We start from the raw sequence: 22,542 nt of genomic DNA, 5'->3' as shown, positions 1-22,542 counted from the left end.
GCTCCCCCTCCCTCACTTAGTCACTCCAGACCTACTGGCCACCTCACTGCTCCTTGACCCTGCGAGGCACACTCCCACTTCCGGGCCCTTGGTTTGGAATGACCTCAATGTCTGCCTGGCTGATTCCCTCATTTCTTTCATATTTTTGCTCAAAGGGCACCTCTTTAACGAGGGCTCTCCTGACCACCCAGTGACCATCCTTCCCAGTCCCTCTCACTCTGCTCTGTTGTTTTCTACAGCATTTGTCACCTTCTGAACCATCATATAATTTACTTATCATATGTATTGCCTGTCTCCCCATTAGAACATAGGCCTTGTGCCTGTGAGGAATTTTGTCTCTTTTGTTCACTGCTGTATCATTGGCATCTAGAACAGTTCTTGGCACGTAGTAGGCCTTCAATAAATATTTGATGAAAGATTGGCTTGATGTTTTAGGGTAAATAACCTAACCAGTTCGGCCCAAACCCAGAGATCCCAGTCCAGGTGCAGGCTCTCAAAACCTGTTCTCACTGGGTTCAACTTGACCTTAAGAGCATTTCCCAAACAGTGATGGGGCATCAGCCATCCCAGAGAAGGAGCCACACCTCTGATTCAGAGGCCCACCCAGTCTTACTGTGTAGGTCCTAGAATTTGGAGGCAACGTAACATATGAGGTTTCCTTCTTTCCACTGCCTTAGGCTTCCTCCAGTAAGACAGAGAGAGACACACACATCTGCTGAACAGGACTTCTGGCATGGAGAAGTCTATGGCTTCCTTTACCTTTCCATAGATGGCCTTTTTGGAGAGGAGGTGGCTGAAGACTTGGAGTCCACAGAGTCTCTCCTGAAAGAAGAGAAATTGGAGATGAGATGCTCTTGTAGGCTAGCATCAGGACCAGTCTAAGGAGATTAGAGGCTGGGGAGAAAGCATCCTGGAGCCAGGCCTGCTGGGCTGAGGATGATGAAGGCCACCTGGACCACAGCTGCCTGGGAGAGAGAGCTCCAGGAGGTCACCCTCACCTACTCCCCATCAAATGGAGAGGGAAAGAAACCAAGATCTGCCAAGCACCTAATACGTGTCAGATATGGTACACGTGCTGTGCCATGTGTTACTAATTATTAGCAACTAATTCTCAGCAGTCCCTTCCTTCCTGCTGTCAGGCAGGCCTTGGCCAGCTGGACTCCATGGAGACTGGAATTCCTGGGACTGTCAGTTCTCATGAGGAGCCAGAAATCAGCTTCAGCCTCCCTTGTGGGCACCTTAAGAGGAAGAGAGAAGCATATGGGCCTTGGAGATAAGAGAGCTGGGTTTAAAATGGCAAGTGAAAAAGCAGTGTACAAACTTAGATGCTTACTGTGCCTGAAATCATGCAAGACAACTAATGCCCATGAGGGAAAAAGATTAAAAGAAAATACACCCACGTGCTAACCATGGTTATATCAGGGTGACCAGATAAGAAGTAAAAAATCCCCCCTCATTTTTCCAAAATGCATGTAGCTACATTCTTTTTATGATATAGAATGCATTTCCCCTTTTATTGGCTTTTTCAAATTAATTTGCTTCTAAATTGTAACTCCCACTCCCCAAGTCACTCACCCAGCTCTCCTTGTAATTCCAGTGCAGGTCTCACCTTCTAACAAACTCTATAATTTGCTTACTTATTTTATGTGTTGTCCGATCACCTCCCATGTAAATTCTGCAAGAGCAGAATTTGGCGGGTTTTGTTCACTGTGGTGGACACTGTCTGTACGGAGCCCACACCATCCCTTGGGCACTCTCTCTCCCCAGTGCACTGAGACCCGAGGGCTTCCTCTTACAAGATCCCCCGAGGAAGGTCTCCACACCAGCCAGTGCCCGCAGGCCAGGCCGGTGGGCTGAAGGTGCTGGGGAGTTAACCCCACGAGCAGCCTTCAACGAGACACACGGGAATAGGTGGGCAAATACCCCCGAGTCCTAGGCCCTCAAGTGGGTCAGCTGAGGAGTGCTCACTGCTTTCCGATGGGCTTCAAGCTCTGGTCGCCCACAGCAGCAACCTGCTCGCTAACACACCCTGTGCGGTTCCCTTCCCTCCCTTCCCTGTCTCACTTCCTCACTCCTCTGTCTGCATTTCCTGAACTCACTTCCCAAATAAACCTCCTGCACCGGAATCCATGTCTCAGGGTCTGCTTCTGGGAAATCTCGTCTAATATACTCAACTGACTTCTCCCAGGTGAACAGAATAGTGCCCGGCACAGAGTAGGTGCTCTACAAACGCTTGTTAAATGCTGTGAAGTCAAACAGTAAAGGAATATAAAAACTAAAAAAGTAGAAAAAGAAACCTCTCCAGAGGTAACAATGCTAAGTTTAATGTCCTTCTTTCCAGATCTTTTTCTATCTATCTATCTATCTATCTATCTATCTATCTATCTATCTATCTAGTTTATCATTCTAAAAAGGGAGGTAATGACATGAGTTGTAATCCCAGCCCTGCCCCCGGGCAGATCATCTCTTAGCATCCAATTCCCTCACTGGTCAAATGGGGAGAAAAGGACCTACATCTTGGGGCTGGCTGGGAAGAAGACTTTAGATCATTAACATCCCCACAGCCGTTCCAGGCACAAAGAAGTCCTCAATACTCCATAATCCTAGGTATTTGATTTCTTGTTTTCCAGATTATGCAAGATTCCTGCATGGATTTCCAGCTCCTATCTCATCCTCCAGGTGGTCTGGGAGACAGTGGGTGAAGAAATTTCAGGGACCGGCTCTAATTAACCTCTGGACTAGACCCAGCTAGCTCCGGACCTTCACCCCAGCTTAGACACAGTGGGAGGCAGCAGAGAGGGAGAGGGGAGGAGAGACTCTCCTACACATGCCCCCTCCAATCCCACACTGGCCCTGGGAGTTCCTCTGCAGGGCTCCTCCCGGAGTGCCCCATGTGGACAGACAGGTGCAGGCAGAGCTGGAAGCTGAAATTCTTGCAGCCAGAGAAAGGAGGGAAGACCTGAGTCTCTACCCATCCCCCACCATTTTCTGGCCCTTCCTCATTGCTTTTCTTTCTAGACAAACCAGAAATATTCTGCAGTTTTTGCAAATGATCATTACAAAAATATTCAGGGACATGAAAAAGTGTCTCAGAATACAACAGGAAGATAAAGAAACAGGGACACCTAGTGTACTCCACCCACAGGAATGGGGAAATTATGTATGTAAGTAGACCAGGACTGGGAGAGGAGAGGAAAACAAAGCAGCTTCATTTGTCAGAAGTGGCACATCGTGGAGAAATACTTTTAATTCTAATTTTAAGTTTTACTAATGTGGTTATAGTGTTTATATAATAAATAATACTAACAAATCATCATTAAGAAAACCAAAAAGAAAGGAAGTTCACCAACCGAGCTGAAATAGGACCCCTGCCAACTAGATTCTCCCAGCAAGGTGGGGGGACAACCACCCCCCTCTCTGCTCAGCCACAGTGACAGCTTCATCTCATAGCTCAACCCTTGAAAAGCGAGCTGCATTAACAATTCAACATCTCAGGATGTTGTTAAATGTAAAATGCTGGTTAGAAAACAGTACATATAGTGAGCTTCCAATTTTATTAAGGAAATATAACTATATAACTATATATATATATATATTATTAAAAAGATGAAAAAGATATACATCAAAATGTTAACAGTGATTATTTGTTATTTTCTTCTTGTGTTCTAAACTTTCGAAACTTTTTACACTAAATGTGACTCACTGTTGAAATAAATAAATATATGTGAAAAGACTACAAAATGGTATATAGAGTTTAATTCCATTTTAAAACAATAAGTATTTCATGGGTAATGATGACGCATAGGAAAAAATCGAGAGGATGTGAGGGTATAGCTCAGTGGTAGAGCATATACTTAGCATGTACGAGGTCCTGGGTTCAATTCCCAGCATCTCCATTAAAAAAAAGCATGTGTACACATATGTGTGTGTGTGTGTGTGTGTGTGTGTGTGTGTGTGTGTGTGTGTGTGTGTGTGTGTATACACATAAACTTTTTATATAATGAGATAATGATGTTCATTTTTCAGGCCACAGTACTGAATCTCAGAGACTAAGGGTGTTAAGTGATTAACTTCATCCTAGAACTTGGCTTTCTGCTTTCCAACTGTCTTCTCGTCCATACCTGTCATCTTTGCAGGCCTTTAAAAGAAATCCCTTTCCTGATCATCCAGTGGGATTTGGGGATGGAGCAAAATGAAACGTGTTCAGCTGCCATCAGTACCCAGAAGCCAAAACGCCCTATTCCACAGATTAGTCCCATATCCATTTGCGCTCCTCTTCCAATAGTTCAGCCTCTAGTCTTCAACCACACCTCACAAAATCCTGGTCGTTCATTTGCCAAAGTTCTCTATATGTGGCCAGACCAGCCAGAGCATGAATGTCCACAGGGGACTGCACTGGTACACTGGGCCTAGCAATATTCAATAAATATTCACTCTGTGCTGGGCCTGGTGGATCACAGGATCCCTGCCAGCCAACCTCCTAACCCTTTTGGGAAAAACAAACACACCATGTGAAAAGTCAAATGCCATCAGGAGTTTTCCAAGTGGGATACAACTGAAAATTAGCAAAATTAGCAAAATGAAAGGAATAGAACATAGAAAAGATTACAGAACCATTTGACAAGTACTGCATTTTAAAAAGCAGACTACAAAATTGATGATAACTACAGAAAACAAAAAGAAAACAGATAAACCATATACCAAAATACTGAGTGATTGTTTTTGGGTGGTGGGAATATGAGTGATTTTTTCCCTACTTTTTAATATTTTCCATTATTTCTACAACAGATTTTTATCACCTTTGCTCATTTTTTAAAAGAACTATTACTTTTTCAGAGTTCAAAAGCAATACAGAGGGGGAAGGTATAGCTCAGTGGTAGAGCACATGCCTAGCATGCTCAAAGTCCTGGGTTCAATCCCCAGTACCTTCACTAAAAATAAATAAATAAACCTAATTACCTCCCCTCAAAACAAAAAAGGAAACAAACAAAAGCAATACAGGATCATTGTGAAAAAAAACCCAACAATACAGATTAAAAATTTTATTGTATAACATAGAATAAACATGAAGTTTCTCTTAATTACAATCACACATATATTTTTGCTTTCTTAAAAATAGTTTCATTATTTCCCCTTATTTCAAAATTGGTACAGATTTGTTGGGAAAAAATTAGAAATACAGAGATTTGCAAAAAGAAGAAGGAAAAAACCTCTCAATCCTCCACCCCAAAATGATCACTATTACCATCCTGGTATATATCATTCACATCTTTTTTCCTATGCATATACATAAAATTCACTTATTTAATTTTTATAGAAATGGGAGGTAATTAGGTTTATTTATTATATTTTTTTACTTAAAATTTTTTTTTAATTTTTAGGGGGTAATTAGGTTTATTATTATTATTACTACTACTACTACTACTACTATTATTATTTTTAGAGGAGGTGCTGGGAATTGAACCTAAGACCTCATGCATGCTAAGCATGTGCTCTACCACTTGTGCTATACCCTCCCCTCTTTTCACAGTTATTTTTACAAGCAAAAATAGGAGTGGTGTGATGGAGGTATGCCTCCCTCTTGGTCAAGAATCACCCCTCTTATAGCATCATTTCCTAAAGTGTTTTCCACAGAACATCTATTATATAGGATTACAATAAGCATTCAGTTAAAAAGGGTTTGGAGGGAAAAATGTTTCAGAAACCCCAGCTGAAAAATGTTACCCACAGAACATATCATCTTTGTTTAATCTGATTAATTCCTCAAAATGAGTTCCTTGTAGTGGATATATTGGGTGAAGAGGTATGTAATTAAAAACACTGGTCTATCAGGGATCACATTGTCTATTATCTAGTCTCACTCCTTATCTATTAGATGACCCCTCCCCAAGGGATTAAGCGATCTTTTTAGTTACAGGGAATACGTAGGACTTACTTATACATCCATGAAGGCTTTTATCTACCATCATGGATAAAGCATTTGGGTCAATCAGAAAGTCATGCAATTTGAGGGACCCTGGCTGGGGTGGGCAAGGGGGATGGGTGCAGAGCTGAGGCCTCAGTAGTGGTCTGGGGGTCCAACAGACAAAGATGGGAATCCCACTCTGTCCCATCATGGCTGTGTGATCGATCTTGGGTAAGATTCTGCTCCCCAAACTTCAGCTTCCTCATCACTATGTTAATCTTGCATCCTGCTACCTTGCTGAATTCTTTTATCAGCTCTAGCAGTTTTTGTGTGGAGCTTTTAGGGTTTTCTATATATAGTATCATGTCATCCACATTTAGTGACAGTTTTACCTCTTCTTTTCCAATTTGGATCCCTTTTATTTCTTTTTCTTGCCTGACTGCTGTGGCTAGGACTTCCAAGATTATGTTGAATAGAAGTGGTAAGAATGGGCATCCTTGTCTTGTTCCAGATTTTAGTGGGAAGGCTTTCGGTTTTTCCCCACTGAGTACTATGCTGGCTGTAGTTTTGTCATAACTACATCGCTAAATGGCAGTTTTGAATAAAAAGCCAACAAAATGTTTTTCCTTCTCTGTGGACAAGTAAGTTCCTAGCCCCACTTACCTGGAACCCTGACCACGGTGGAAACTCAGCTGCATTACGAGGCGATCTTGCTTCTAGTACAAATGAGTCCTGACTGGTAAATTGTATCTACATGGCAAGGGCGATGAAAGTAAGTGGAAAACCACAACTTCAGGGCTACCCCAAGTGCAGTGAATCTTGTAAATGGTTGTCACCCTTGCTGGGATCCTGGAAGCTTTGTCTATGGGACAGTTATAAGACTTGGGACATGGAAATTCTAAGTCAAGGGGTTCCTACCTATTGAGGTCTCATTCCCTGCACCTGTACTGTAACCTGCGTGGGCCAGAGAATAGCTCTGGATGCTGCATTGTCCCCTAAGAGAACTCTTGGTGGTGAGAAACACCTGAGGCTGCCCTGCTAGCACACTGCTTCCCCTGTCCCTGCATCCTTCTAGGTGAATCCCGTGCCACTGACAGCCTATTTGGGTCACGTGAATCTGTCTGGTTTAGCCAAGAAGCCTCCCAGAGGGGGTGCTGCAGGAGATGACAATAACCACCTCCTGGGTGTGAGGATTAAATGTCACTGTGTAACAGAGCTGCTGCCAGAGTATGTGACAAGCGTTGGCCCCCCCTTCTCTCCATCCCAGGAAAAATACCTGTCTTTGGGCTCTTCCACGTGTTTTTTCCTTGGTGGAGAAAGGCTTGTCTCTGGCTTCCAACTGGAACAGTCAAGCCCTTTTTCCTTCTTTTTTGCTCTTACTCTTCCCTCTCCTTTTTCTCCTTTGGGAGGCGCTGGGGAGTCTAAAAACAAAATGGTGACATTGTTCCTCAACTCTCCCAGTCTCAGCCAAACCCTGGACTTTGGGGAGGAAGGAGCAAAGGGCAGGGACTGGGACAGCCTCCCCCTCCCCGCAAAAGTACACATTTAGACACAAATGCATATACAATATGCACGTGCGTACAAACCCAAGCTCACACATGGACACAGAAAGACATTTGCACACACCTATGCCCATATTCATACCAACGTGTGCATACAGACATGTATACACAGAAATACACACATAGGGATATGTACACAAAAACTCACCCATCTACAAATCTCACACTTGTGTAGACAAACGCTGGCACTTCTGCTAGAGGCCCTCTGTCACTTAAGTCATTCAACAAACACACACCGAATGCCTGCTATAAGCCAGGCACCATCCATCCCAAGCGTTGGGAGAGAAACTTGGCCCAAGGCAATCTTGCCCCTCTCACCTAGCAGTCGCTTCCAGTTTCTGATGAGGACTTTGGCCAAGGACACCACCTCCTTGTCAGAGCAGTGCTTGCGGACCCCATTAACGGCTACTCCAATCCTGGTGGTCTGCAAAGAGGGGGTTAGAGGCCGGTCTGGGAATGCACATACTGGATTGGCTCCCTAATTGCAAGACCTGTCCCAGCTCAACTACTCTCTTCCACTGGCCTAGCCTCTCCGGAGCCCCAGCTCAGACCTGTGGCCAAGATAATAACCCTGACCTTATAACTGCGGCCATGACCTGCTGCTCTTAGTAAGGTCCAGGGCCCAAGGCCCAGCCCCCTGCTCTGATGGGTAACTGTGGCTTTGGGGAGAAGCCAAGGTGGTGGTGGGTCTGGCTAATGACCAGGACCCCTCCTCATTTTCTGCCCTCTGCTGTCTTTGAGTTCAAGATTCAGTTTAAGACACAGCTCTGGCTACTATAGCTTGGGTATTTGTTAAGTTTTCAGGGCCAAGAGCTTCTGGTAAAGTCTGAGAGTACATGGGTAACACACGGAGGATCTAAAAATGGAGGACTTTTCCTTCTCCCTGGGCCACTGGCCTCCTGGATCCCACAGGCCCAGGGCCTTGGGAATTGGGAAATTCAAGGAGAGCAAGGCAGTCTTTTCCTCCTGACCCAGAAGGCCCCACGTGCTTGGAAGATATCCTGCCACCATCTAAAAGCCTCGATTCCCACCCTCAGACAACCTTGAAGGCCCTCCCAGCAGAAATCCTTCCCAGACCACATCCTTCGAGGGCTCCCCCACCAGGGTCCTTCTCTGCCCAACAAGGTTGCCCTCCAACCCAGGCGCTGCCCCGGGGCTTCCTGTCCCCCCACCTGGAGGAGCTGGATGGACATCTGACAGCTGTTCAGCTTCTTCAGAAGGTCGAGGGCCCCTTCCTGTGGGAGGCCACAAGGTGAGCGCTGAGGCCTGTGGGTTCTGCCTCAGGCCCCTCTCTGACCATTGTATGATCTCAGTGGGAAGGAGGAGGCAGGAGGTAGGGAGGAGACTGTTCCAGCGGCAGGACACAGGTACACAAGGACACAGGACACACAAGTGGTCAAAGGACAGACAGGGAACAGGAAGGAGGAGAGAAGGAAAAGCGTCTGCCCCAGACCAGCTGTCTGACTCCACCTCTTACCGCCTAGCTGGGTTCAAGCCCCTCTGAGCCAGAGTCCAGCCTGAACCACTCAGCCTGACCCCCAGCCATGGGTTCCGCTGTTCCTTCCCCAGGGCATGCTCTCCCCTTCCCCATCTCTTCCTCTAAAGTTAATTCCTTCACAGCTTATTGCTTCTGCTTTCATGTCCACATCTGGCTCCCCTCACTTCCCAACTGTCAGCTTCTGTAGGTTGAGGACCATGGCTTTTTTTTTAAAAAAACAGTTTTATTGAGGTATAATTGACATACAATAAACCACACATACTATAGGCTACAACGTGATGAGTTTTGATATATGTGCACACCCCTGAAACCATCACCACAATCAAGATAAGAATACAGTCAGCATCCCCAGCACTTTCCTTGTGTCCCTTCAGATTCCATCCCTCCCTACACCCCCAACCCCAGGCCACCACTATTCTGCTTTCTCTCACTATAGGTGAGCTTGCATTTTTAAGGGTTTTACAGAAAGTGACTGTAATGGATTCTTTGTCTGGCTTCTTTCACTCAGTGTAATTATTTTGAGATTCATCCATATTGCTGCACAGCTGAACAGTTCCATTTTACTACTGAGTTGTTTTCTATTGTATGCACACACCACAATTTGTTTATCCATTCACTTGTTAATGGGACTGCAGGTAGTAGTTTCCAGCTTGGGGTGACTACAAATAAAGCTGCTGGAAATATTCCCGTACAAGACTTTGTATGGACATATACTTTCTTTTCTCTCAGGTAAAGAGGACTGTTTAATCTCTGAGAACTCCGGGTTCAGCAACAGCCCCGTGCTCCCTGAATGGGTGAATAAAGCAGAAAGTAGAAGGTGGGAGGGGAGAGAGGGAGGGGAAGAAAGGAGATGCAGACGTGAAAATTGGAACAACCCCTGACCCATTTCCATTTCAGCCTTCTCCTTCCCATGCACTTCCTAGAAGCCAGCCTAGGCCTCCTGTCCGGAGACTGGTTCCCTGGGGAGCACCAGCTGACTCCATCCTGTATGCCCCTTGCCCTGGCCCCACTGCCAGCTGCCAACCCCTGCCCTACCAGGCTTCCTGGGCCATGTCCCAGGGGCTGCCCTCCTCAGCCTTCCTTAGAACTTGAGTTCACAGTCTGTTTTCAGAGGGGTGAACTGTGGATGAGTGTGCATGTGAACTTGTGGGCATATAACTGCCTGTACCACTAATTAAAGGCTTACTGTCTGCTGGGCACTGTTCCAAGTATTCTACATGCATTATCTCCCTTAAATCTTGCAATGACCCTATGAGGTAGGTCTTATTACTATTCCCATTTTCACAGAAGAGAAATCCAAGACACAGAGGTGAATTTGCCCAAAGTTACAAGGAACTGACCTGGGATTCTTACTCAGGCCTTTCAGGTTCGAACCACTATACAACCGTGTAGGTAGGTATGGACATAGATCTGTCTGAATGTGTACAATCATGGAAATTTCAGCACGAACAAGTACACTGGTATGTTGGTCAGTGTTAAGCAACAAGCTCTCAAAGGAAGAAATTCGTCTGTAGTGTTTGCCAATTTCCTAATGTCAAGCTACCGAGATGCTGCCACTGCACTGAAGGAGGTATTGGGAAGAGATGTGTGACATGAGACCACTGCTCAGTACTTCCACCATATTGATATAACAGAATTAAATAACCTCCAGACCACAGATGACAGTAAAATGTAATAAAATAATAAGGAAGTAATGACTTTGGAGTTCTTATATGACCTTTGTTTTTAACATAATTTATTTAATTGTAAGCATATAATTTAATGTTAAAAACAATGGCTGTACTTAATAACTGGCTTGCAAAATTCCTGAAAGTTCAACAATTGGGTTTAAGCCAGTTCCAGCTCACCACTGGGCATGAGTCTCCGTGTGTCACACTGTATAACTGGGTCATGGTGGAGAAGAGCCATGAGCCCCAGTTGTAGCTGGGCTCACAAAGTTGTGCAAATGTTGCCAGGTGTGTCTCTCCACATGTGCATATGGCATACGCAGCCAGCAGGATCTCTGGTCCAGTGGGAGCTGATGTGTTTATCTGTCTTTGTGGGATGATGCCTGAGTTATGTCTGAACATGTAAGTGCGGCTGTTCGCTAAGTTTGTAGCTTTGCATGTCTGGGTGTAGCTGATTGTGTGCATGCACTTGTGTAGGCATGTGTGTAGTTGTCTTTGTGTATCTTTCTACAAATATAATGGTCAGTGTGTCAGTCATGTCAGGGTCAGTGACACATCACACGCAGTTATGTTCATTGTTGCTTGTTTAGCAATATTGTGTGTGGCTGCATGTATGTAGTTTTTTATATGTGATTACGTGCATGTGTAGCTGTGACTCCTGGTGTTAGGCTGTTTGAAGCTATTACAGTTGGTGCATGCTCACAGCATCTGACAAAAGCCCTAAGTTGCTGGGATTTCAGGAGCTGGCAGTAAACTCCGGGCCTGAGCTGCAACGTGGAAGATCCGTCTTACTACAGGAAGTGTGCCCTCCTCTCCCAAACCACCACTGGGCGGGTCCACTGTCGCTCCCAGAGCAGGCCCCACCTTTCTCTGTCACATGCCCAGAGTTCTGTGCCCACCCAGATGCTGCCAAGAACCCAGGCGCAGACGTGGCTGCAGACTGGCTCCTTGCTACAGGGACCCTGTGGCCAGACTTGCATTTTTCCTGGAGAGAGCTCTGGGTACTTCCACAGGAACCCTTGACAAGGGATACCATTTCTTCTTCCCATTTCACAGAAGAGGAAATCGAGGCCAGAGAGGGAAAGTAGAGTGGTGGGTCTAGGTCCAAAAAAGGAGTGAGGGGAGGCCAGGGCATGTCCCTTCCTCCTCAGTCAAGCTGCCTTTCTCCTAAGCCAGGTCTCCTAAGCTTCCCTATCCCTCCACCCCTCCCCGACTCTCACCCAGAGGCCCAGAATCTTCTGGTCCAAATCTGGGGCCACTAAGGGGCAGGCCTGGGATAACCTGAGGTGGAATCTGGTTCAGGAGACCTGGGCTGGGCTCTGCTGCCCCCCAGTTGGGAAAATGCTCCCGATGACTTGAGGCTCAGTTTCACTGACATTGGAGCATCCCGGGACCGGGGCTCCCAACACTGCAGGTTTCTGTGTTTCCTCTGATTGTGCAAAAGCAGATGTCACTCTCTAACCCTTCCCAAGTACCAGTCCAAGTCTTCCTAAGGGCTTCACATCTTTTCCACCCTCACCACTACCAGCAGAGACAAAAATCCAGTGACACTCCTTCCCAGGAAGAAGGTAATCTCATCTTCTTACAGATGAAGAAACAGGCTCTGGTCTTTATATGGGCACCAACTCATTACTGCCCATGTCTACTCTGGGGCTCCCTGACATTCCATGGATCCAGCAACCCTCCCTCCTCCCACCCTTAGGGTCCATCGTTTTTCCAAGCTCCTAGGATTACAAAATATGCTGGAAACGCAGGTCTTGCTCCAGGACGTGGTTATGGATGGTGGGAGGAGGAGAGCCCTAGGACAGAGTGAAGTAGGGGGGCATGACCGCTGGACTAGCCTCCCTTTTCTTCCCTCTCCTGGTGAGCCCTGGCCCTCCCTGTCCCAAGGCCAAGTTTGCTGGCTAGGCAACTGGGCTGCAGCTAGCTTGAGGCAAAGATCACGGGGAGGATCAAATATTAACTTCAAGTCAGCCCGCGCTTGAGGACTCCTGGCACTGAGCACTCAGGCACCCACAGGTACGGCCGCCAGGCCTGATTCCCCTCAACCTCTGGGTCCCGCTCTCCCCCCAGCTTCCCCTGCCCCCAGCCCAGGCCTCCAACCGGCCCGTCTTCCCCCGCCCCGCGGGCCCCGTGGGCGCAGCGGCTGCCCGACACCTGTTCGGCTCCCGCCCGCCCCGGCCCCACCCCGCGGCCAAGGAAAGGGAGAGTTGCAAACAGAACAGCTCCTGGAGCCTCAAGTTGTGGGGTTGCGGGATCCGAGGCCCTTCGCTTTTCTACACCAGATCCTCTCTTGGGCTGCGGGGCAGATGCGGCTCAGCTCAAGTTCAGCTCAACTTTCTTTGCCCCTTCCTGGGCCACCCAGGATTTTGTCCCCCACCATCCCAACCCGTTCCCGCAGTCGCCGTCGCTCCCCTGGCTTTGCACACGCCGTGTCCCGGGGCTCCGAAAGTCCTTTTCCAGGTCCCGGTCTTTTCACTCTCTTTCCCGCGCCCTGCACAAGCTCCCCAGGGGCCCCAACTCTGCACATCCAGACCGACGTGCACAAGCTCGGTCTTCGGGGCCCGCACGACACCCCCGGTGCCCCGGGCCAAGCACACTCGCAGACTTCGAGGTGCCAGCAGTCCCCAAGGGGCGCTCAGTCCAGCCCCGGCCGCGCCTCCCTCGGGTCCCTGAGTCCCGCACGCGCCTCCCGGGCGCCCAGCCAGCACGCGCCCCCGGGACTCCCGGCTCGCACGCGCCGTGCCTCCCGGGGGCTGTGGCCCGAACTCTGCAGCCTCACCGTGTTCTTTCTGGCCACCATCTTCTCCAGCTTCTTGGCGATCCTCAGGAGCTCCTCTTCTTGGCCCATGTCGGCCCGCGACGCCCAGCGGGGCGCGGGTCGCAGGGGCCGCAGCCAGACTTCAGGGGTGGGAGGCGCAAAGGCGGCGGGTGCGCCACCCGCGCGGGCCCAAACACACCCGACACGCACGGCCGGCGGGGGCGGGGCTCTCCCCCACCCCCCCTCGGCCGCCCGCCTCCCGACAGTGGGGGAGGGGTGGCGTGCACTAAATATAGACTTCAAGGACTCGCCCGGGCAAAGATTGCCCGCGCTCGCCAGTCGGGCCTCCTGAGAGGGACAGACTGGGACAGCGGGCCCTGCGCCTCAGGCTGGTCCTGGGGGGGCCAGGAGCTGAAGGGAGGTTTGGGAAGGAAGGCTCTAGCGAGTGGGGTGGCTGTCGTCCCGGGACACAAGAGTCCTGGGCTCCCGTGTCTCTGCACCATTGCCGCCCAAAGCGTGCCTGTGTCCAAGTGGAGGCAATTTGGTGCACTCGAATTATATTATTTTTGCATGATCATTAAATCCAACTCTATCCTAACCTGTGCTCACTCATTTGTGCACACAGCCTGTGCACACGCGTGTATCTAGGCCCACCGTAGCCGTCAATTTGGTTTGTTACAACAAGGTTTTGCATTTCCAACAAGCTCCCTGAGTGCTACTGGTGCTGCTGGTCCCACGCCTGCACTCTGAATAGTGAGAGCTTGGGAGATTCTTAAGTGCACCAAACTTCAAAAAATATGGATCCAAGTGCATGGATGCTCTTTATTTATTCAGGGTCAGAACACTGCCTCCCCAGTGGGATTGGGTCTGGAAGGGAGGAGACGGAACAGTGCCCCCACAGCTGTGCACACAACTGTGTTCCTGTGGAAGGACCTTTCAAGTGTTCCCAGCAGACCCAGATACCTTCCTAAACAAGTGAGCTTAATTGACAGAAAATAATCTATGTGTGGGGAGGGAGAGGCTACTTATGGGCCTGGAGTGGATGCATGAAAAGTGGTCCACAGTGTGTGCAGGGTAGGGAGCTGTAGGTTGGGGTGTTCAATGAAATCTCCAGACTTCTGGGAGAGAACTTTAGAGAACCCCAATCCCTGGTCACAGAATGTACTTGTCTGGTTTCTGATGACAAACTGAAATTAAAATGGAATGATCACAGTTCAAGCATACAAAAATGAAGTCGGGTGGCCATTGAGGATCTGGTCTCAGACACATCTCTGCACCACTGATAACCTGAACTTTCTTTGAACTGTACGAGACCCAAGGACACTACCAAGAGTACTCAGAACAACACCTGCCAGCTGCAAACCTTATGGTCTCAAGTTCTCCCCGTGTAACTGTGTAACCATTTCAGACCCCGACTGATCCTTGCTTAATAAGCACCTTACTTCTTGCCAGCTCCTAGGGGGAGGGTATAGCTCAGTGGTAGGATGCCTGCTTAGCCAGGACCTCCATGAAAGAAAAATGGAAAGAAACCTAATGACCTCCCCCTCAAAAAGAAAAAAAATTAAAAACACAAGAAATTTATAATTCTTGATAACAAAGAGTTCCTGTAACTAACTGTAACCTTGTGGTTTTTGTCTTTATAGGCCTCCTCCATTTTGTAGTCACGCAGAACAAAAAATTCAAATGCTTCTTGAATCTGTGTCTCTCAGGCTGCAGGGCTAACAACTCCCAAATAAACACCGTTTCTCTCCAATCAGGTCTCCATTTCTAAAATTTTGACTAACACTTCTAACTGCTGCTGTGTGACCTGGGACCAAAGTAGGAAGGAGTGAGTTTTTCATTTATTCAACAAATATGTATTGAATGTCCAAGCAACGAGCAAGACAGACCCAGTCCCAGAAAGCTTGAAACTTAGTCTGTGGGTAAGAAAAAGCTTAAACAAATGTAGACATCATCAGTTCTACATTATCATAACTGAGGTGAGGGTCAGGAAGAAGTGGGGGATACCTTATGGACATATTTGAGGGGACCTGTACCAGTCGGGGTGTCATGTCTGAAGAAATGAAGTTTAAACTTTAGGCAGAAGTGCTGAGTAGGAGTTGAGGGGAGGAGGAGGAAAGTTAACATAAGAGAAGAAGAAACATTCATTCATTCATGTATTTATTGAGCACCTAGTATGTGCCAAGCAGTTTTAGCCTTGAGCATCCTGAGAGGGAAAAAACAGTCCTCCTGGAGTTCCGAATGTGCAGAGCTTAGGGAAGGGAGGGTGCTTGGTGTGTCAGGGTTGAAAGAACCAAAAAATTGGTGTGTCTACAGCACAGAAGTAAGAGGAGTGTGGGGAGGGGAGAGGCAGAAAGTCAGAGGTGGGTGGGGCCTAACCACGCAAAGCACTGTAGGCCACTTTTAGGTTAGACTAAAACCTCTCAGCCAACCCCCCAGGCAAACCCCTCTGGGTTGAAGGGACAGCTGTCTGCAATTACTTAGGATTGCCTTATAAAAAAAAGCAGCTTTGATTTTCCTCAAACTTCCACCCAGTTCCCACCGAGTTGTGTGACGTCCAAAGAAGACAATACTTCATCGGGGCTTGAGAGATCCTAAGAAAACATGGGGTTCAATCCCTTCCTTGAACAGACTGGAAGCCTGAGTCCCAGTAAGGCCCAGAGTTGCACTGCTCAACCATATCAGACATGGTCGGGATCCACTATTATCCTCTCCGCCTACCTGTCCACCTGGAGGTCACCAGCAGGCCATGGCTGGACATGCCTCCAACAGCTCCCTGCATCTGACTGCAGGCTTCAGGGCAGGCTGGAAGTTAAGAATTAGGAAATAACACCCCCAGAAAGGATCCTTGAACCACTGAGAGACCAGAGTTGGTGATAAATACACCACTTTCTTCACTCTTGATGGGACGAGTTGAAGGCATGTTCTACCCAATATAGTCTCTCAAAGGTCTCCAACTCAATATACCTTTGTTGCTCACGGTGGCACCCCCTCATTAATATACTCTTTACTGCTTTTTGACCTTCTGTTTCAGTTCCCTACTCCTTCATTATGCTTCCTGAGATCACCTCACAAATAAGTAACTTTCCCCAAACCCTTGTCTCGGGAGATAAAATTGAAGCAGAGACTGCGGCAGAGCCAAACTGCAGGTCTCCAGACTCCTAGTCCAGTGCTCTTTCCTTACACCAGGGTTTCCCAGCCTTGACACTACGGATATTTTGGACTGGACAATTCGCTGTTTTGGGGGTGGGGGTGGCCTGTGTATGGTAGGATGTTTAGCAGCATCCCTGAATTCTAGCCACTAGATGCCAGCAGCGCCTTCCAGTTGGGGACAATAAATATTTCTGTCTTGCCAAATGTCTCCTGGGGCAAAATCACCCCTGGTTGCAAAACACTGCTCTGCACTAGGCTGTCCCCCTTACCAGGTCCAGAGACAGAATTCCAAGCCCTAAAACCCCCTTCCCTGTGGCTCTTCAGAGCACAGAAATGAAGCCACAGGAATTTATCAAAAAATCTTTTATTAGAGATGAGTGAAATAATAAGTCTGAGATGAACAAAACCAGACACCAGGGGCTCTGAAAACAACACTGCTCTTGTGGGAGCACAGACCTGTCAGATCTCTCAGGGAGGCCAGGCTGCTGCACTGGCCATTGGCATCCTTTGGCTTCCCTGTTTGTCCTGGTCCATCCCTGCCAGGGCTCAGCGCCCAGTGCCCATAAAGCTGATGTGTTAGAGATTGATGATGGCTTAGGTGTATCTGTTTTCCAATATGGGGCTGAAAGCAATGGTGGGTTTTCTGGCACTAGGAAGCAGAATCTGTAAGTTTCTGCTCTCCCACTTCTATCCCTCTCCTTTCTTGGCCCTTTCCTCCCCTAAGACTGGAAGGCTCCTGAGTTGACCAAGAGAAAGAGGAGAGAAGTATGGATCAATCCTTCCAGACCATTCTTTTCCTTCTTGCTAAATCAATGAGAGCAGGCAAATAGGGGTGAGCTCTACTCTACTTCCTGGCTGGGGAATCTAGCAGAGGTCCCCCACAAGGCTGTGCTGTCCCTCAAAAGGAGTGATAATCAGAATATTTATTTAACAGCCAGTACAGCATGGGCACTGACCAACCAGAATGGATATGGGCAGGACACAAGTGCAGTGTTACTCAGGTGTAAGCCAACTGATTGTCATTCTGCCCCTGATCCCAGAACCATCCTCTGGAATCTAGCCCTGCCCATTTCCAAGCCTAATTCTTGGGACCAGCTGCCCAGAAAGAGACCACATCTGCAGGACCCTTGTCTTATTCCTGTGGCGTGTGTAATGCCTAGCACAGGAATGGACAAAGAGCTGGAGCTCAGTCAAAGAATATAAGGCTAATGAATGGCTGAGAAGGCAGTCCCTAGTCTGGCAGAATCCCTGGTCTGCAGAATGATGAAGGCAGGCTGGAGCTCCCCAGACTGATGGAAGAAACACAGCCCTGGTCTGATGAGCTCTGAACGCTGGGCTCTGCATCTGGGTGGTTTAGGCACGCAAGGGCCAGCAAGGAGCTACTCTTGCAAAAGCTGCACAGAACTTGTCGAGAGAACCCCAGTCCTTGAGCCATCTCCTTCAGTGAAGCCACCCTGGGGAGACAAGGAGGAAAATTGACATTTCCTAAGCACCTATTATATAGCAGCTGTTTATCTCAGTTTCAAACTGTCCTATTGAGGGTAGATGAAATTATCTCTATTTTACAGATAATGAAACTGAGGCCTGAAGAAATGAAGCCACTTTTCCAAGACCTTCACATTCCAGAGCCCAGGTTCGAATTATCACATGTCTCAACAACAGGCATCAACTAAATGCTGGGTGATGGATACCCAGTTGTAATATGCCTACTCTTGATCAACTCTGCCTCTCAGGTACCCTGTCACCGCCCCTCAAACCACAGTCCCGGAGTCCTACCGGCATGTTCCTTCAGGGTAGAGGCTGCTTGGCTGAAGGACAGTCTTCCAGGCTGCGGGCCCCCCGCCGATAGGAGCGAGTGCTCTCAGAGCTGGAAGGCAGGGAAAGGCCAATGTGACCCTTGTGTCCAGAGAGCCCCTTAGAGTCGGAGGAAAGGGCTCAGACATAGAGCAAGGCTGGGGGGGTTAGGATGGGTGGGTAGTGAGTCCACGAGGCCCCGAGGCAGTGTCTATCTCAGGCCCCAGAAGCCTGAAATTGACCTCTGGAGGGCTCTGGAAATTTCCCCATGTCTACTCCAGAACTCCTAACTGAAAGGGTTTACAAGGAAGGGAGAATTGGAGCCTGGGTTAGAGGTGGGGTCAGAGAGAAGACCCCACTGTGAGCCCCCTGAACAAGCCACACAGACAGGGCCTTCGATACTCTATCTTCAGCAGTCTGAGCCCCAGACTTCTCCCCAGCTCTCCAGGCCAGACTCGGGAGCAGGTGTGTGAAGGGGGGAAGGGTCCAATCACCCTCCACTTAAGGTCCAGCATTTCTGTATCAGTCATGGGCTTAGGGGCTGGAAGGTATTCCAATCTTTAGGCAGGTGCTGTGTAGAGATGGAGAAGTAAATGGAGGCTCAGAGAGGTCAGGAGACTTGCCCAGGTTGCCCAGCTCACCAACCTGAACCTGACAGGGGGATACATCTCTGCAGGGGTGGTTCCAGATGTCAGACTGGGTCGGGAGGGGCCCGGGGGCTCCCAGAGGCCCTCTTCAGAGCTGGGTAGGGTTTGGTTGGGACCTCCAGATTCTGCCGGGCTTGTGAGGCTGGAGGAGGAGGAGGCTGGACTGCCCAGGCTCTCAGAGGCCCCAGGGGACTCCGAGCTCAGGCTGGGAACTTCAGAACGATCTGAAATCAGAAGTGATAAAGCCCGTCTTTATCACTTACTCCGTGCTCAATTTCAAAGCAGTTTTTGGCCTCTGGGATGTATCATGGTTCTCTCCCAACTCCCCTCTCCCCATCTCCCTTTCCAGCACTTTGCTTCAACTCTTCCCCATCATGCTTCAGTCTCATTGTTCACCCCATTCATTCATGATGGCCAGGGCCACACTGACTCATGGTTTCACTTCTGCTCTCACCCTCTCCTTGATCTGAACTCTCCTGCTCATCCCTCAGGCTCAGCTCTGATGCTACCCCCATGGAGAAGCCTTCCCATCAATCCAACAGGATAGGCTCCTTCTCTCTCCTGAGTTCCCAGAACAAGCTTATTTATTCACTCAACAAATAGTTTTTGACAGCAGCCAGGCACTGTGATAGGTGCTAGAGAAACAGCAGTCAACAAAACTTGCTTCTGTCCTTTTGGGATTTATGTTCTATATCACACTGTGTCTTATATTATAATGAATTACATTCCAGTTTTTATCTCCCCTACTAGACTGTGTCTCAGTAGGCCCCAAGGGACTCAAGACACAGTGAATGCTCAATAAATGCTTCTCTCTCTTTTTATTTAAGTGAAGCATTGAGGGATTTGGGATAAGACAGACCTGGTTTTGAAGCCCACATCAGGGACTTATTAGCTGTGGGATCTTGGGTATATTACTTAACATCTCTTCCTTTACCTGTTAGGGGGAGATGAGAACCCCTATCTGACAGGTGGCAGTGAGGATGATACGGACTAACAAAGCATTCTTAGTTCAGTGCCCCAGCACACAGTAGGCCCTCAATGAATGGTATGAGAAGCATTTTTCTTGGCAGCCAACCATACCTCCACTGGCATGTCCTGCACGCCCTTGTGCCATGGTCCGAGAAGGGTTTTTGACCGGCAAAGGTGGGGGGCAATCCTCACTCTGGTTCTTAGGGACAGCTGATCCCAGGCTGGTGATGGTCTCATAGGTCTTGTTGCTGATGTCCAGCCTCCCACTGGCCCAGCGGACCTGGGTTGGGGGCTTCAGAGGGCAGCGCTGCTGGGGCAAAAGGGTGGGAAGGAGGACAGCCTTGGTTCCTCTAGCTTAGCCCCGCTTCTCCCCACATCAGGTCCCATCTGGCTCTTTCCTTCTGCTGTCTGGAGGCCTGAGAGACAAGGGCTGAGACATACCTTCTCTTCCTCATCCTCCTCACTGTCAGAGCCAGGCTCAGTGGAGACTCCCCAGGGGTAGTCCACGAGCAGAGGGAAGGTGAGGGTCCCAGCCTGGGCCTGCTCCAGCTGCCAAAAACAAAGCTTTGGCAGTTCAGAGGGTCAGGGGCTCAGCGGAGAGAGAGAAAGGGTCAAGGGCTGCCTCTCCTTCCCTAGACCTCACCAGCTCCTCACACTCCTTGTGCTGCTTCTTCCTGGCTATGTCCAGAGCTGTCTCTCCTGCCTCGTTCACTGTGAGGGGTAAAGTCAGGGGTCATGGTCAGGGTCAAAGAGGCATTATAGCTCAGAGGTTAAGATGAGCCTTTGAAATCAAGATTGTCTGGGTTTGAATCCTGGCTCTGCTACTTCTGGCTGTGTGACCTTGGATAAGTGACTTAACCTCTCTGGGCCTTATGAAATGAGTATGATACTTGTAACTCATTGTGAGGATTGTTGTGAAGACTGAATGAGTTAACTATACATAGAGCACTTGGCACATTACCAGGTACAGGTTGAATAGTAAATGGCAGCTAATACAACCACTATTATTCAGATTCAGTTAATGTTTATTTGACTAGGTACTTTCAGAAACGTTATTTCATTTTATCCTTTTAGCAGGTCTACTTGGTCAGTGGTATTATTCCCATTTTATAGATGAAGAAGCTGAGGTTCAAGAGATGAATGTACAAACCCTAAAGTCACAGAGGTGGTCAGAAGTGAGCCAGGATTAGAACCCATCTGTCTGCAAAGTCCGAGTTTGTTATCAGTGCAGGAATAAGGCAGGAAGTCCCCCATGAAGGGTAGAGAGGAATGAGAGTCTGATGGTGGAGATGCTGGAGCCCTACCTGCGCCAAGCGAGGCTCTCCCTTTCAGCAGCAGCTTGAGGCAGTCGGGTTGGTTGTAGAGAGCAGCGCAGTGCAGGGCACTGTTCCCGTCAGCAGCCTTGGCATCCAGGTGACCACTGGGTGAAGGGTGGGGAGGGGCAGGGAGGAAGGAAGGGAACAGACAGGTGAGGGGGTCAAAGTAAGGGAGGAAAGAGGGAGAGGAAAGGAGGGAGGAGCTGGGGAGAAGAGGAGGGAAAGGGGAGCGTGAGGAGATGGGCAGACGGGCAGGCAGGCTCTCACCTATTTTGGATGATGAAATCCACCAGGGGCAGGGAGGCCTGGTTGGCGACTCTGACAGCCAAGTGCAGGGCGAGCTCTCCAGGTGCCTGAACACACGTCCACACCTCTGAGTTTCCCCTAGTTCACCTGCTCCCCACCCAATATTACCCTCTTGAACTCTTGCTGACCCTAGCACCTCCAGATATGAAGCTGCCAGAACTTCTGAGAGAGGAGACTGAACACGGACCCTCACATTTGGGAGGAGGGGGGAAGACCCTTCCATCACTGCTTCCTTCAGTGGTTCTGCCTCCTCTTCCCTCAGTAGAAGGTGTTTCCCAAACTTGGTTCTTGGCCCTGGACTCCTCCACTCCTCTCTCTCACTGCCCCGTCCCAGACCACAAATAACCTCAAGCTTTCAGCTATACTGGTGTGTAGGCTGCTCCAAATTCTTAGCTTACCTAAGTGCTGCACCCACCATGCCCACTGGACAGCCCCACAAAGATATCAGATAGACAGCTCAAGGACATGGTATCCAATTTTTGATGTCCAATCAGTCAGCAACTCATGTCAATTTAATCTTTCAAATGTCTCTGATATCCTTTCCCCCTTTCCCTATGTGATGTTTGTTACTAGAATCACCAATGCAATGGCCTTCCCTGCTCTGATCTGACCCACCCTTACCCATTTCTAAGGCTATTCAAGGAAAAAAAGATTCTATCATTTATTGCACACATATTGTGCACCAGGCCCTTTTATACATGACTTAATTCTCACTTCAACCCTGTGGGTGCTATCATTAACCTGTTTTACAGATGAGAAAAATGATTCAGAGAAGTTAAGTAACCTGCTCAGGATCACACAGCTAAGAAAAGACAGAACCAGGATTTTGGCTCAGGATTGCCTGAGTGAAGTTGTGCTCTCTCCCCATTTACCCCTCTGATGGGTGGGATTTGAGTAGATGTCAGAGGTGAGGCAGAAGGAAGTAACAGCCGGTCCTGGAGGAGGACAAGGGAGTGCTAAGTGT

The 22,542-nt window shown here is 48.6% G+C and overlaps 2 protein-coding genes across 5 annotated transcripts in view; both read right to left on the bottom strand.

The window, feature by feature from the left end:
- TCEA3 (transcription elongation factor A3) overlaps positions 1–13,627 on the bottom strand; it is a 31,716-nt gene extending 18,089 nt beyond the window's left edge. For 2 of the 3 annotated variants that reach the window (XM_074377192.1, XM_074377194.1), the window contains exons 1-5: positions 13,415–13,627; positions 8,640–8,702; positions 7,786–7,891; positions 7,182–7,326; positions 760–822 (exon numbers count right to left, since the gene is read on the bottom strand). In XM_074377192.1, coding sequence (XP_074233293.1) covers positions 760–822; positions 7,182–7,326; positions 7,786–7,891; positions 8,640–8,702; positions 13,415–13,483 — 446 coding nt within the window. In that variant the 5' untranslated portion in view covers positions 13,484–13,627. The remainder of the gene's footprint in view (positions 1–759; positions 823–7,181; positions 7,327–7,785; positions 7,892–8,639; positions 8,703–13,414) is intronic. The other variant, XM_074377193.1, reaches the window with a different exon arrangement.
- A 3,267-nt stretch (positions 13,628–16,894) lies between these two features.
- Positions 16,895–22,542, bottom strand: part of ASAP3 (ArfGAP with SH3 domain, ankyrin repeat and PH domain 3) — a 43,513-nt gene continuing 37,865 nt past the window's right edge. The window contains exons 18-25 of one of the 2 annotated variants that reach the window (XM_045518434.2): positions 21,540–21,625; positions 21,261–21,376; positions 20,600–20,667; positions 20,398–20,505; positions 20,068–20,266; positions 18,986–19,211; positions 18,323–18,413; positions 16,895–18,000 (exon numbers count right to left, since the gene is read on the bottom strand). In XM_045518434.2, the coding sequence (XP_045374390.1) occupies positions 18,335–18,413; positions 18,986–19,211; positions 20,068–20,266; positions 20,398–20,505; positions 20,600–20,667; positions 21,261–21,376; positions 21,540–21,625 (882 nt within the window). In that variant the 3' untranslated portion in view covers positions 16,895–18,000; positions 18,323–18,334. The remainder of the gene's footprint in view (positions 18,001–18,322; positions 18,414–18,985; positions 19,212–20,067; positions 20,267–20,397; positions 20,506–20,599; positions 20,668–21,260; positions 21,377–21,539; positions 21,626–22,542) is intronic. The other variant, XM_010957370.3, reaches the window with a different exon arrangement.

Source organism: Camelus bactrianus, chromosome 13 (assembly GCF_048773025.1).
Source record: "Camelus bactrianus isolate YW-2024 breed Bactrian camel chromosome 13, ASM4877302v1, whole genome shotgun sequence".
NCBI lineage: Eukaryota > Metazoa > Chordata > Mammalia > Artiodactyla > Camelidae > Camelus > Camelus bactrianus.
The sequence above is the reverse complement of the archived record's forward strand: the minus strand, read 5'-3'. Positions and strand labels throughout refer to the sequence as shown.